A 12,627-nucleotide genomic window follows, 5' to 3' on the forward strand; every position below is an offset into this window, starting at 1 on the left:
TGTGTGGTGGGAATGGTGGGTGCAGGAAGGCCCCAGCCTGTGTCCTGAGAGCCTGTGGCTTCGGGAAGAACCTCCCTGCCTGCCCTGCCCTTCCTAGATCAAGTCTCAGAAAGACTCTTCGAGACCCTGCCAGTGTCTCATGTCCGTCCTTTGGATCTGCTGCTGCTGATGAAAGGGCTCTGCCTCTCACCACGGCTGCATCAGGGCCACCCCCGGAACCACCTGGGGTGGAGAGGGAGCTGCTCTATGAGGAAGCACAAAACAGGCGCTCTGCTCAGGACATTGTCCGCTGCAGCACGGAGCCCTTGGACCCTGCAGAAAGGGCGTGTGCAGTGCGGTAACGGGTGTGAAACAAGGCAGACAAGAACCCCAGTCCTTTGGGAGCTAGCCGCCTGTGCATCACTAGTGATGGAAACTTTCCCAGTGAGGGGTGAGGTGTGCTGTACCCCAGGCTGCGTGTGGGGGAGCAAGGGGATGGCATTTAAATCCATTGGGCACCTCTCTTAACTCAGCAGGGACGACTGAGGTTGTCCCTTGGGGGCTCCCTGACAGGCCCCACTGGACCTAGTGTCTAGAGGCTCAAGAGTGTGGAGTTTGTGTTTTGCAAATGTCTGTGTTCATGATACTGCTACCATTCATAGCAGGCACTGTGGCGTAGTGGAGGGCTTTATAGATTATCCCCATGGTGCTGGGGGAAGGAGAAGAAGGAGAGAAAAAGCTCTTTCAAACCTCACGACTTTGGATTGACTTTTGCAAATGGGTCTTTGCACAGGGACACAGGACGAAACTTCAGTTAATGGAGAATCGAGTCGAGTACTGAATGTGACTTTGGGATGATGGAGTTTTCGTTGACCGTGGTGTGTAAACTGCTGAATTTGACCTGTGATTTTTTTCATTTACTAAATGTTCTGCTGTGGGTTTGTGACTTGCTGGAGCCTTTGCAGCTGCTGTGGGGGCATGGTAGTGAAATTGAGAAGAGCCTGGTCCTCAAGGAGTTTAGGTCATGTAAGGGATCTCGGGCATGCATATTGATTGTTGTAATAATCATAATAGCTATTTTTGTTGCACGTTCGCCAGGTCCCAGCCTCGTGACAGACGTTTCATGTTTTCTGGCCCATCCGAGTCCTCCAGGCCCTGCCTTGCAGCCAGTCTTCCTGGACACAGGGCCGTCTGGGGTTAGGGCAGTACTGGCATGCTGAGGAAGGAGCACTGTCCACCAGGGCAGCTGGGGACACATGATGACAAAGTGGGGTGTTAGGATCCACGGAGATGGTGGTCAGAGGCACACAGAGTGAGGAGGAGATGCAGGGCAGGGCACGGCCGACAGGGAACGTGTTTTGGCAGAAGAACCACCCAAGTCCGGCTGCACGTACGAATCTGGTGGAAGCTGGGTCTGGTCCTGGGGGCTGCGGTGTTTCCTTTCTGTGCTTCGCTCAGCATGTCGCCCTCTGGGGTCCCCACCCAGAGCTTCCAGGGCCCACTCCCCTCTGGAGCTGCAGGAAGTCCTTGTTTCCCCACCATGTCCAGGGAGTGTGAACGGCTCTCCTTGGACTGTCAGCCCCTCTATCCATTCTCCAGGAGCCGAAGGTGCCTTTGGGGAAGGCTGATGCCTGGATTGTGGACAGGAGCTCTTCCCGGTCTTGTTAGCCCTCCAGTACCTTGAAGAGATTTGAAAGCAGCTGTGTCCATGCCCTCTAGGGGTTCTCAGTGGCTGGGTTGGTATGACTGGTCTACCTGCTGTGATCAGGAGGCTCTCCTGAAGTGCATTCGGTCCCTGTTGAGTCTGAGCTGCTTGTGGGGTTCGTGCTCCCCTGCTCGCTGGTTGGATGACACGTTGGTGCCTGGCTTGCTTGTCACTGAGTTTCGGTATACTGCTCTGCCGCTCTGTCGACTTTCTGTTGGGATCCTGAGCGATTCATGAACTGTTCTGCAGCCACTTCCTGAAATTGTGTCTTGGGTCTGCTTCTTCTCTGCTTAATACAAATCATTTAAAAACTAGCTTTTCATGGTGATGCTCCCAGCAAACGTTTCTTCACAACTGGCAGTCTGATTTAGAAGTGCCTCTAGTTGATAACTGAGTCAGTTTTTTGGGGGGCACAGAAGATACTTATCTGCACTGCTGTTAGTGTTTATGGTCTGGAAATGAGGGTGGGTGGCATTTTTCTTCAGCCTCGTGTGGCCATCGTGCTGTGCAGAGGGCCTTCGGGTAGCTCAGGGAGTCCGGGAGGGGCATGACCTGACTGACATTTCTGTGGACTGACTGCTGTGGGGGCACATGGACGGGCAACGTGATGGGCAGCCAAGGAGGCCTCCTCGGCTGTCCTGGAGGGAGGCGGTGGGACCCGGACTCAGGTGGTAGCCTTGAAGGCCGTTTCAGGAAGCACCTTGAGAGCTAACAAGACTTCCAGGAGGATGGGATGCAGGTGTGAGACCAAGGACTTGGTGGCGAGTCCTGGGTTAGGCTGACAGGTGATATCAGGGACTCGGAGAGACAGCCGGTGGTGGGTGCTCTACAGGGGTTCACACAATTCTGTGACCCAGTAGTGGCTCCTGGGACTGGGAGAGGAGGTGGCTTGCAGACTGAGTTAGGGGGCCGGGTGAATCCAGCCTCAGGAATGGAGGCTGCAGGAGCGGCTCATGCAGGCCGGTGATGGTGGGGGGCGTCGTCTAAGCACAGGCAGCCGGGCTGGGGCGGGCAGTGACGAGGGGCCGGGTGGTGGAAAGGCATCCAGCCCTTCTCAGAGGCGGCCTGTCCTCGGCTTTGATCTGTAGCGGCTTGTGACGCGTGCACGGCAGAGTCACCAGGTGGCTGGCCTTAACACGAGACGGAGAGGCAAGAACACACCGGAGCACTGCTCCAGATGCTAGTGATCTTTGAATAAAATCTCCTACATTAAAAAAAAGAAATCGAATCTACCTCCAACTCACGATTCTCTCTTCCTCTTTTCAGACGGCATCAGCGTGAGCGGCTTTCCGCTGTGCAGCCCCTTCCGCCAGGTGGTCAGGCCCCGGGTGGAGAGCAAGCCTGTGAACGCGGCTGAGGGCGGCCGGCCTGGGGAGCCGGGCCACGTGAAGGTGAGTCAGGCCCGGCAGCCCGCCGAGGCGCTCGGCGCTCCCGGCTTCTCCCGCGCTTTTTGGCAGCAAAGTTTGCGTGTTTTTCAGAAAGGAAAGAAAAGACGTGTTTGCCGACAGATGTGTGTTTGTGGGAAGCTGGTGTTTCTCCTTCCCCGTGAGGTTCGGGAGCCTCGAGGGCCTTGTTTGGTGCTGCTGCTGACGCGGGCTTCCTGAAGCTTCGAGAATGTGTGGGTTGAATGGAGGACTGTCCTGACGGAAGTAGGACATGGCCTGCCTTTTTCTTGTTTACTTGAAAACTGTATCTGTTGAGTCACTATTCTCAGTTCAGGTGTTTATCGCAGAAACGCTTCTTAATCCTGAGGCAGCTCTTTCCGCTCGTTGGTTTGTGGGCAACAAGGGAGGCAGAGGGAACACTCCTTACGGAGCAGGTGTTTGCACGAAGGCGCCGGGGGCAGAGACGAGCGGCCTCCTGAGTGCGGAGAGAGTCAGGGCCACGCGCGCGGCGTCATGCCGTCAGCGTCTGGGGGCGCGGTGCATGCGCCTGCGCAGGGAGAGCGTGTGGATCCCGGGCACCAGCGTCTCCGCGGCTATGACCCGGGTGCAGGCGCAGCGTCAGCCACAGTGATGTCAGGCAGGCCGCGTGCAGGCCCAGCCTCTCGGAGCGCTGCTCTCACTCTCCACGTCTAACAGGGGTGGTGCCTGGCTCAACCTGTCAGAGGAGCTTGGCCGCACTGGCCATGAGTCAGCGGGTCAACAGAACGTGAGCCACGGGGGCTGCTCCTGATGAAACGAGCCCACGCTGGAAGGGCCCCGAGGCCGCCTGCCCTGAAGCTGCGGCGAGTAGGGGGTGGGGACCACGCCCGCCTGGATGACAGTGGGTGCGTTTGTGGGTGAAGGGCTCAGGAGCTGGAATAGGGGGAGTCTCTCCACTCAGGGCCCTGCACGGAGGAGGAGGGAGGCTGATCCGGCCGGGGTCCCTTGTCACTTAGACCCTCGCTCAGAAGCTTGAGGGCTGTGCTCGGGCTCTCATGCCGGCCACATGCCCTGGGATATGGGAAGAAGATCCCAGCGGAGGGAGCAAAGGCACGGAGATCCACAGGCGCGGGAGGCATGGGACCAGGGGGCGTTGGGTGCTCTTGGTGGGCGGGGCTGTCGGCAGGGAGCCATGGAGGGGAAGCTGGAAGGGGCTTCCTCCCAGGGTCCCGGGTGTCTCTTCCCTGCTGTTTTGTGATGACTGCCGCAGTCTCCCTCCTCCCGGGTCAGGCCCCTCAGTGTCGTTCCATTTACCTCTGCGGTTGGCTGTGTGCCCCACTCACTTCCATCTGCCGTCGGTGGCGGCTGTGGCGTGATTGTCTTTTACCCACGTCACACACGTGGCTCTTCAAGCTGTCGGTGTGCTGACTCGCGGGAGCCTTCTTGATGAGAGGGGGCCTTCTTGATGAGAGGGAGCCGCCTGGCTTGTCCAAGGTCTGTGCTAGGCGCGGGGTGCGGTGAGTCCAAACTGTGGAATGTTGCACCTGTCCCCAGTGGTCCAGATGTGCCCCCATGAGGTTCGGCGGGGCAGAGGTGTCCGTGGGTATTCTGTGCTTCTGGGGCTGTCGTGCGGGGTCTCCTGGCACTGCTGAGCCTGTTGCATCCTCCTCCCCAAAGCAAGGACAGCTTTAATTGGGAACACGCTAAACGTGTAAAATCCTTGCTGAGGAACAGTGTAGTCATGGAAACAAGTCGTTCAGTGACAGCGGCTTCTGGGGAGCCCCTCTGGAAGTGGGAAGAGAGAACATGTGTTTCCTCAGACTCCCTCAGAGAGTCGCTCCCCGCTCAGCCACTCCATGCCCATCCACCAGCCCGAAGGATTCCTCGGATTGGAAGCAGATGGCGTGGAGTGGCTGCATGCGAGATGTCAGGTTGCTGTAAGCCAGACTTCTCAGCGTGGCCTCTCTGACCCTTGGCTGCTCCGTCTTCAGGGCAGCAGCTGGGTCCATGGGCAGCTCCCGGGGGAGCCAGTGATGCCAGCCTCTGCCCGGGCGGTGAGGGTCTGAGCTGAGGATGCTGGCACTCCCACCCCTGCCTGCAGGCCGCCCCCCGAAAACTGCCAAGCCCCAGTCCCCTCACCTGCAGCTGGGGAGAAAATCCTTTCTCATGAGGCTGTTAGTGAAGATCTGGTGAAACCACCCTTGGGCAGGTGTTTAATTAAAAGCAGTGCATAGGTTGGGGAGGAGGGACAGAACTGGGGGCTGCCTGGACGGGTGAGTCAAGGGGCCTGGTAAAGGTGTTTCCTGGTTACAGAGCGGGCGGAGCCAGGATGTGTCGCCCACCCTCCTGGACCCTGCCTGTCTGTGTCCTGCCGTGTGGATGTGCCGGTTTGGCCGTCGCCTCCTGCGCCTGTCTTGTCAAAAGGACAGGTTGTGACTGTGTCCACTAATACAGGCCTGTGAGCACAAAACTCAGAGGAACCTTCGAAATTAAGTAGTTAATCTTAAATCCAACAAGACTGTTCTCAGTAGCTGTTTAGGTTGTCTGTGAACAGAGAGCTTTACTTCTTCCTTTCCAGGCAAGATAGCATTCCTTTTCCTGCTTTATCGTACTAACCATGTGGGTGATTGTAGAGATAAACCATTCAGTCTTTCATCATTAAGTGTGATGTTAGCTGTAGCTTTTTCATACACACCCTTTATCATATTAAGGAAGTTCCCTACAACCATTGCAATAAACATGCAAAAAATTATAGCTAATAAACCAGTGAGGAAGATAGAAGTTGAATACAAAATAATATTTAATTAGTTCAAAAGAAGGAATAAAGAGAGGGCAAAGGAAGCAAAGGAAAATGGGACAGAAAACAAACAGCCCTTGAGCCACATCAGTAATAAACTTAACCACATCAGTAAGCAGATCGAAAGTAAGTGGTCTAAATACTCTAATTGTGGGTAGAGAGCATCAGATTGGATAAAAAACCAGGACCCACCTCCAGCTGTCTCCAAGTAATGAATTTTAAATATAAAGACAAAAATAGGTTGAAACTAAATGGCTGGAAAAAGATACCATTCTTACACCAATCTTGTGGCATTATGGGGAACAGAGAAAAGTAAACTTCAGAGCAAAGAATATTACCAAGGATAAAAGGTCTTTTCATTATGATGAAGGGCTCAATTTTTCAAGAAAGTTTAAGCCATAAATATTTATATACCTAATAACAGAGCTTCAAGATACAGGAGGCAAAAACTGATAGAATTGTAAGAAGAAATTAATCTAGAGCGTTCAATATCCTTCAATTATTGATAGAACAAGTAGACAGAAATGAGTAAAGATAGAGAAGATTTGAAGTATACCGTCAATCCGTTTGACCCAGCTGACATTTACAGAACACTCACCAGTTGAGTACAGAATATCTGTTCCCTCCGAGTGTACAGGGAACAGTTGCCAAAGCCCACCACACTGGGCTGCAATGGCTGGATTCTGTGTGCCAACTCTGCTAGGCCAAGGGGCCTGGTGGTTTGGTCAAACGTGAGTCTCGATGTGGCTGTAAAGGAATTTTGGAGATGTGACTAATATTTACAACCAGTTGATTTTAAATAAGAGATTATCCTTAATAGTATGAGTAGGGCCTCATCCAACCAGTTGAAATTGTTGTTGTTCAGCCGCTAAGTTGTGTCTGACTCTTTGTGACCCCATGGACTGCAGCACACCAGGCTGCTCTGACTTCCAGAGAAGGAATACTGCCTCAAGGCTTGACATAGTTCCTGAGTGAATTTGCAGCCTGCCCTGCACATCTCCAACTTGCCAGCCACCACAATCACAGTGGCCAGTTCCTTAAAGTAAACCTCTGTGTCCAGATGTACACACCAGAGCTGCCCACACCAGTGCCCCGTTGGTTTGTGGTTCTGTGTCTTCAGAGAGCCCTGACTGATACACAGGGGGCCACAGAGCAAATCTCAATAAATATACAAGGAGTCTCATTTTATAAATTATACCCTGACAGTAATAAAATTAAATTAGAAACCAGTAACAAAAAGTCTTCAAAAAGCCTTCAGACATTTGGAAACAAAATGACACACAAATAACCCATGGGCCAAAGAATAAATAAAAAGTTAGAAAGGGTTCTGAAATGAGTGAAAATGAAAGCACAACATATCATCTGTGAGAGGGCACTGAAGCAGTGTTTCTGGAGAAATTTATAGTACTTAATGCTTGTGGTGGAACAGAAGCCTGGCTTTCAGTCAGTAAGCCTCAGCCTCAACCAGAAGGAAGCAGAAAAATTGCGGAAGTTAAACCTAAAGTAGAAAAGGAAATAATAAAGACCCACAAACCCCCTACAGCCCAGTTTGTACTCACAGGTGAAAGCTGGGTGTGCTTTCCCCTGAGGTCAGCCACGTCGGCCACTTCCAGGTGGGCCCGCCGATTCTGCCCTGTTGGTGCTGGCTCTTTGATTAGAGGGTCTCTCTCAGTTCCTTTGCTTCCCTGGTGGCTCAGAGGTTAAAGCGTCTGCCTACAATGTGGGAGACCTGGGTTCGATCCCTGGGTTGGGAAGATTCCCCTGGAGAAGGAAATGGCAACCCACTCCAGTATTCTTGCCTGGAGAATCCCATAGACGGAGGAGCCTGGTAGGTAGCCTTTGATTCCTGGCACTGTCTCCAGTTCTCTTCCAGGGCCGAGTTCTGATGTCACCCTCTCTCCCAAGCCTTTCAAGGGTGCTGGTGCTCAGTCGCTGCCGAGTGGTGTCCGACTCTTTGGAACCCCATGGACTATAGCCTGCCAGGCTCCTCTGTCCATGGGATTTCCCAGGCCAGAATATCGGAGTGAGTAGCCATTCCCTTCTCCAAGGGATTTTCCCGACCCAGGGATTGAACCAGCATCTCCTGCTTGGCAGGCAGATTCTTCACCGCCGAGCCACCTGGGAAGCCACTGGCCCTGTGCTAATACCCCCGGGTTCCCTGTAACTGTGAGCTCCTTGTGGCCGTGCGTCCTTTGGGAGACCTTTCTGGATCCAGATATTTCAGAAAGCGAGGTCACATGTCCCCTCTCCATAGGAATCCTCTCTCTCCGTCAGTGAGGCAAAGCAGGGCAGTACGGTAAGTCTCTTCTCTCTTAGGGTAAAGTTGGAAATTCTTTAGAAGCCTGACAACATTCTGTCTTATATCCTGTGAAATATTTTATTTTACTTTAGCCTTTATAGTAAAGAACAATAGGATGTTCCTGAAGTTCTCATGTACTTTTATGTTTTAATAATGGTGTTTATAAATGGACTGACCAGAGAATCTGCTAAGAAAACTTAAGAGAAATGTATTCAAGAAAAAAACACAAAAAACCTATGTCATGCAACAGCATCTTTTCTTAATCAGTCTGTATTACGAGTGGAAATGGTCTCATGAGCCTTTTGGTGCCCGTGGGCAGCAGAGGATGGTTCTTGTTAGCCCAGAAAACAAAGTATGTTAAACCGTTTGTTCACGGATTGTTTATTAGTACACGCCCAAGGATGGCAAGCAGGCGCGGGCCCAGGCTGCAGACTATGTTGGCCAGAGAGGCTTGGCACGTGGCAGCAGAGAACTTTCAAACAGTGTTTACAGTTACTCCTCTTATGCAACTTCACAGTATTTGTGTGGGAATTACTGAACAGCCAAGAAAGATTAAACAACACGCCCAAGGTCAAGCAGTTTCAAAGTAGAAGCTAAAATTCAAACCCAGTTATGGCTAAATCCCAAAGCTTGTACTGCTCCCACAATATCGTGCCTCCTCTCTATGTATGCTTTGTAAGTTTCCAAACTTATTATGGGATACGAAACAGCCTCTATTGATTCAAGGCATATTTATAGAGCAGTGAATATGAGCTTTCGCCTATCTGACCCTCACTTTTCAATCTGTAAAACGCAGATAATAAGCCTTCCTCCTGGGCTGTTGTAGGGAGGAAAGTGTCTGCTATTAGCCTGGTAGATAAGAAGAGCTTACAGAATGGCAAATCCAATCCAGTTCCAAATTATTTCTAATCTTTCCCAGGAACAGTTAAGGGAGGCAGTTTAAACTCGACAAAGTTTAACCATAAAAGTGTCAAAAAGAATCCTTTAATCTGCTCAACAATTTCAAAACTTAGTAAGAAACAGAGCAGAAGTGGAGAGGCCTCTGCTTGTGGAATTCTAAACAGATGTCACGGAGAGGGGCCAGAAGAGCGTGCCTCGAAGTCCATGAGATGGTGAAGGCCCTCGTCCACCAGGGAGACCCCTGTTGCTCTGAGCCCCCGTCACACTTCATCCCCTGTCTCCATCCAACAGGCCCCTGGCGAGGAACAGTTCAGTGCCAGGTTCGGAAAGCTGGGGCTCTAACGGAGCAGGACGATGTCCTGGAGTGTATCTTCTGTCAGAGGAGACGGCCGGTCAGCTTGTGAGACGTGCCGGGAGGTCGAGGAGGGAAGAGGACCCCCGGCCGTCTGTAGGAGACGCTCGCACACAGACTGTGTCCGATGGTTTTCTGCACTGAGGCGGGCAGGGCACGACTTAGAACATCACCAGCGGCTGCCAAAGTCCTGAACTATCTATGCGCCAAGTTTTTTCTTCCCATTGCTGCACGCTCTCTTATTAGTTCCTAATAAATCAGGAACTACGTTTGACCCCAGCAGGGCCTTCAGCACTGGATCCCGCACCGCGGCTGCTTCCGAATCACCTGGCGGCTTATTGGGACGCAGTGCCGAGCCCCCCTCAGGTTCTGACTCAGCAGGTCCTGGTCAGCACCCGGAGGGAGTTTCTAACATTCTCAGCTGCTGCTGCTGCTGGCGGTGGGGAGCACACTTTGAGGACCACTGCTGTAAGGCATGAGATGTTTTCAGTTTAGCTTTTTTTTTTTACCGCCTGCAGGACTGGACTGTAGGCAGTTGTGGACCTCTCTGATGTGCCTCGTGACCTGGGATTAGCTCACAGCCTGGCACATGGGAAGCTGGCTGATGTGAAGTCGCTGAGTCATGTCCGGCTCTTTGCGACCCCATGGACTGTAGCCTATCAGACTCCTCCATCCATGGGATTTTCCAGGCAAGAGTACTGAAGTGGGCTGCCATCTCCTTCTCCAGGGGATCTTCCCGACCCAGGGATCAAACCCACGTCTCTCCCTCGTTGTGCAGGCAGGTGCTTCACCGCCTGAGCCACCCGGGGAAGCTGGCTAAGGGGCTCACTTCCAAGTGCCTTGCGGACTGATTTGTAACACCTGGACTCCCGAAACGGCATTTTCACAGACATTTGTGGTGAAATCTTAACATAAAATACAATTAAAATTAAAGCTGGGCATCCACATGCTTATTTGGGGAAAGTCAAGGAACACCGGTCTAGGAATCCATAAACCCTGATGCAGCCCAGGCCCTTCTAGGGGATGAGACGGACCATGGTGGCACCTTGTGGGGTTCTTGGAAGCCCACCAGCCTGTGAGCTCCTGGTCGTCGTGAGAGAGCCTGATGGTTCACCGGCAGGACCCCCAAATTCCCAGGGAGACAGTGGAAGAAAAGGTGTACTTCCATTGTATTCTTGCCAAACAGGAAAGTTGAGTTAGATCGGCTTTTCAAAAGGACTGACAGAAAGCCAATGTGTTTGCTTTTGGTAAGGAAATGGGGAACTTCAGACCACAGACAGTGCAAGAGTCATTTCACAAAATGTACTGTCATACACATTTAGGTGATCTCATTAGTCCCTAAAAACCCAAAACTGTTTAAAGAGCAGATACATTAAACAAAAAAATTCTGCCCCTTCTCCCCACCTGGAAACATCTACACTATTAAAACAAGCAAAATGGGGAGAAGATTATTTTGGCATCAAACAGCCGTGGAATAGACAGTGTTGTCAGCGTTGTGGGTGGGTTACTTCCTGTAGTCCGTGAAATGGAGATAATCCTTCCTCTCTCAGCGGGCTTCTGAGGGTGAAGCAGGTCACAGAACCCAGTGTGGAGACCCCCCAGCTCCCTCTGCCCTCTGGCTGGCACTTGCCCTTGTCAGCTCATCATCGCTGGGTGGCGTTGTTGGCAGTTGGCTTGTCTGTCATCCCACATGACCCAGGAAGGCAGAAAACGCTCATCTTTCTTTATCCACGCTCTGCAGAATATCTAGCACATGCTGGGTGCCCAGCTGCTGACTGTTAGACTAGGAGAGTCACAGAAGGCTTGTGGAGGAGGCAGGCAAAAGGAGGAGCCTTGTTCTAGAGTGGGGAAATGGCGTTTGGAGCTGAGGGACCAGCCTAGACAAAAGCAAGGAAGCATAAGCTTCTTTTACATATTTGGAGCAATTCTGTTCCAATATGGCAATAAAAGATGAGCTGGGAGAAGGTTAGCGGAGACCACACGGTGCCCAGTCCTGAGTGCCTCTGGAAAGATCCAGCCTGCTTAATGGGGGCAATAGCAGCCACTTTGAGACCATAAGGGAGGAGCAACAGTATCACTGTGACCTACCCCAACCCAAAATTGTTGGCTTTGTAAAGCAAAACCTGCATGTGTGGGGTTTTCTTCTTAGCTCTGTCAGGAAGTCAGTGTGTGGAGAGTTAGCTGATGTACGTCTCAGAATAGGTATAGAGAGTGTGTGTATGTATGTATGTGTGTGTGTGTGTGTATATATATATATATATATATATGACAAAGAAAATCATTGCTTTATAAATAATAGTCCCTGAAGAAAATTGTGAGAAAAGGAAGCAACAAAGAAAGTATACAACTAAATATTAGGATAGTTATCAGCTGCTGTAGAACAGGCCTTGAGTGACTTTAAAAGCAGTTCCATGAGGTAGAGGACAATTATTTCACCTTTCTGACCCTTCTATTCCCATTTTTGTTGAGAGTTTTAAAAAAATCAGGAATGGATATTAGATTTTCTCAAATGCTTTTTGTATGTCCTGTGTGATGAATGTATGATTTTTCTTTTTTAGTTTGTTAATGAAGTGGTTTATACTGACGGATTTTAGAATGTTAAACCAGCCCTGCATTCTTGGAATAAACCCCACCTAGTCTTGCTGTAGCATCCTCTTTAGTCGTGAAACATATGAAGCATCCTTAAGAATAAATCTGGCAGAAGCTGTGTGTGGAGGACCTGTGCCCTGCATTAGCTCATAAGAGATGGTGGAGGTCCGACATACGGCGGTGGGGGCACGTGGTGGAAAGGTGCCTGTGTTTCAGAGGCTCCTGCGGGGATATCGGTGCTGCTCTGTGGTAAGAATCAGTGTTCAGAGTGTGAGGTGACACCTCACCGTCAGCGGGCTAAAACTCACTGCTGAGTAGAGTGGCGATGGCCTGAGCCCACCTTGCGTTTCCCCTTGCGACTAGAGAAGACTCCTTGTATCATCAGTACTTTAGCAGTATCACAGAGGCGTTGATCATGCGTCTCATGTTTTTTTTAAATCGGTTGATAATCCTCGCTTGATTCAAAAACATCATTAAAGTTTTATGAAATGATTTTCTGTGTCTATTATATCTTCTACTTTTATCAAGTGGCCTTCTCCTGCAAAGTAGCACTTTGGGCTCAACTGCTGGGCCTACTCAATTATCCAGAAATACAAAGCCTGCTAGAAAAACAGAAACAAATGCTTTTTTTCCCCCTTTGAT

General features: G+C 51.1%; 1 protein-coding gene across 5 annotated transcripts in view; it reads left to right on the forward strand.

The window, feature by feature from the left end:
• TRAPPC9 (trafficking protein particle complex subunit 9) overlaps nucleotides 1-12,627 on the forward strand; it is a 386,772-nt gene that overhangs the window by 120,447 nt on the left and 253,698 nt on the right. For all 5 annotated transcript variants that reach the window (XM_070382719.1, XM_070382718.1, XM_070382722.1 and 2 more), the window contains one exon: nucleotides 2,951-3,075. In XM_070382719.1, coding sequence (XP_070238820.1) covers nucleotides 2,951-3,075 — 125 coding nt within the window. The remainder of the gene's footprint in view (nucleotides 1-2,950; nucleotides 3,076-12,627) is intronic.

The sequence above is a fragment of the Bos mutus genome, chromosome 14, assembly GCF_027580195.1.
Source record: "Bos mutus isolate GX-2022 chromosome 14, NWIPB_WYAK_1.1, whole genome shotgun sequence".
Lineage (NCBI taxonomy): Eukaryota > Metazoa > Chordata > Mammalia > Artiodactyla > Bovidae > Bos > Bos mutus.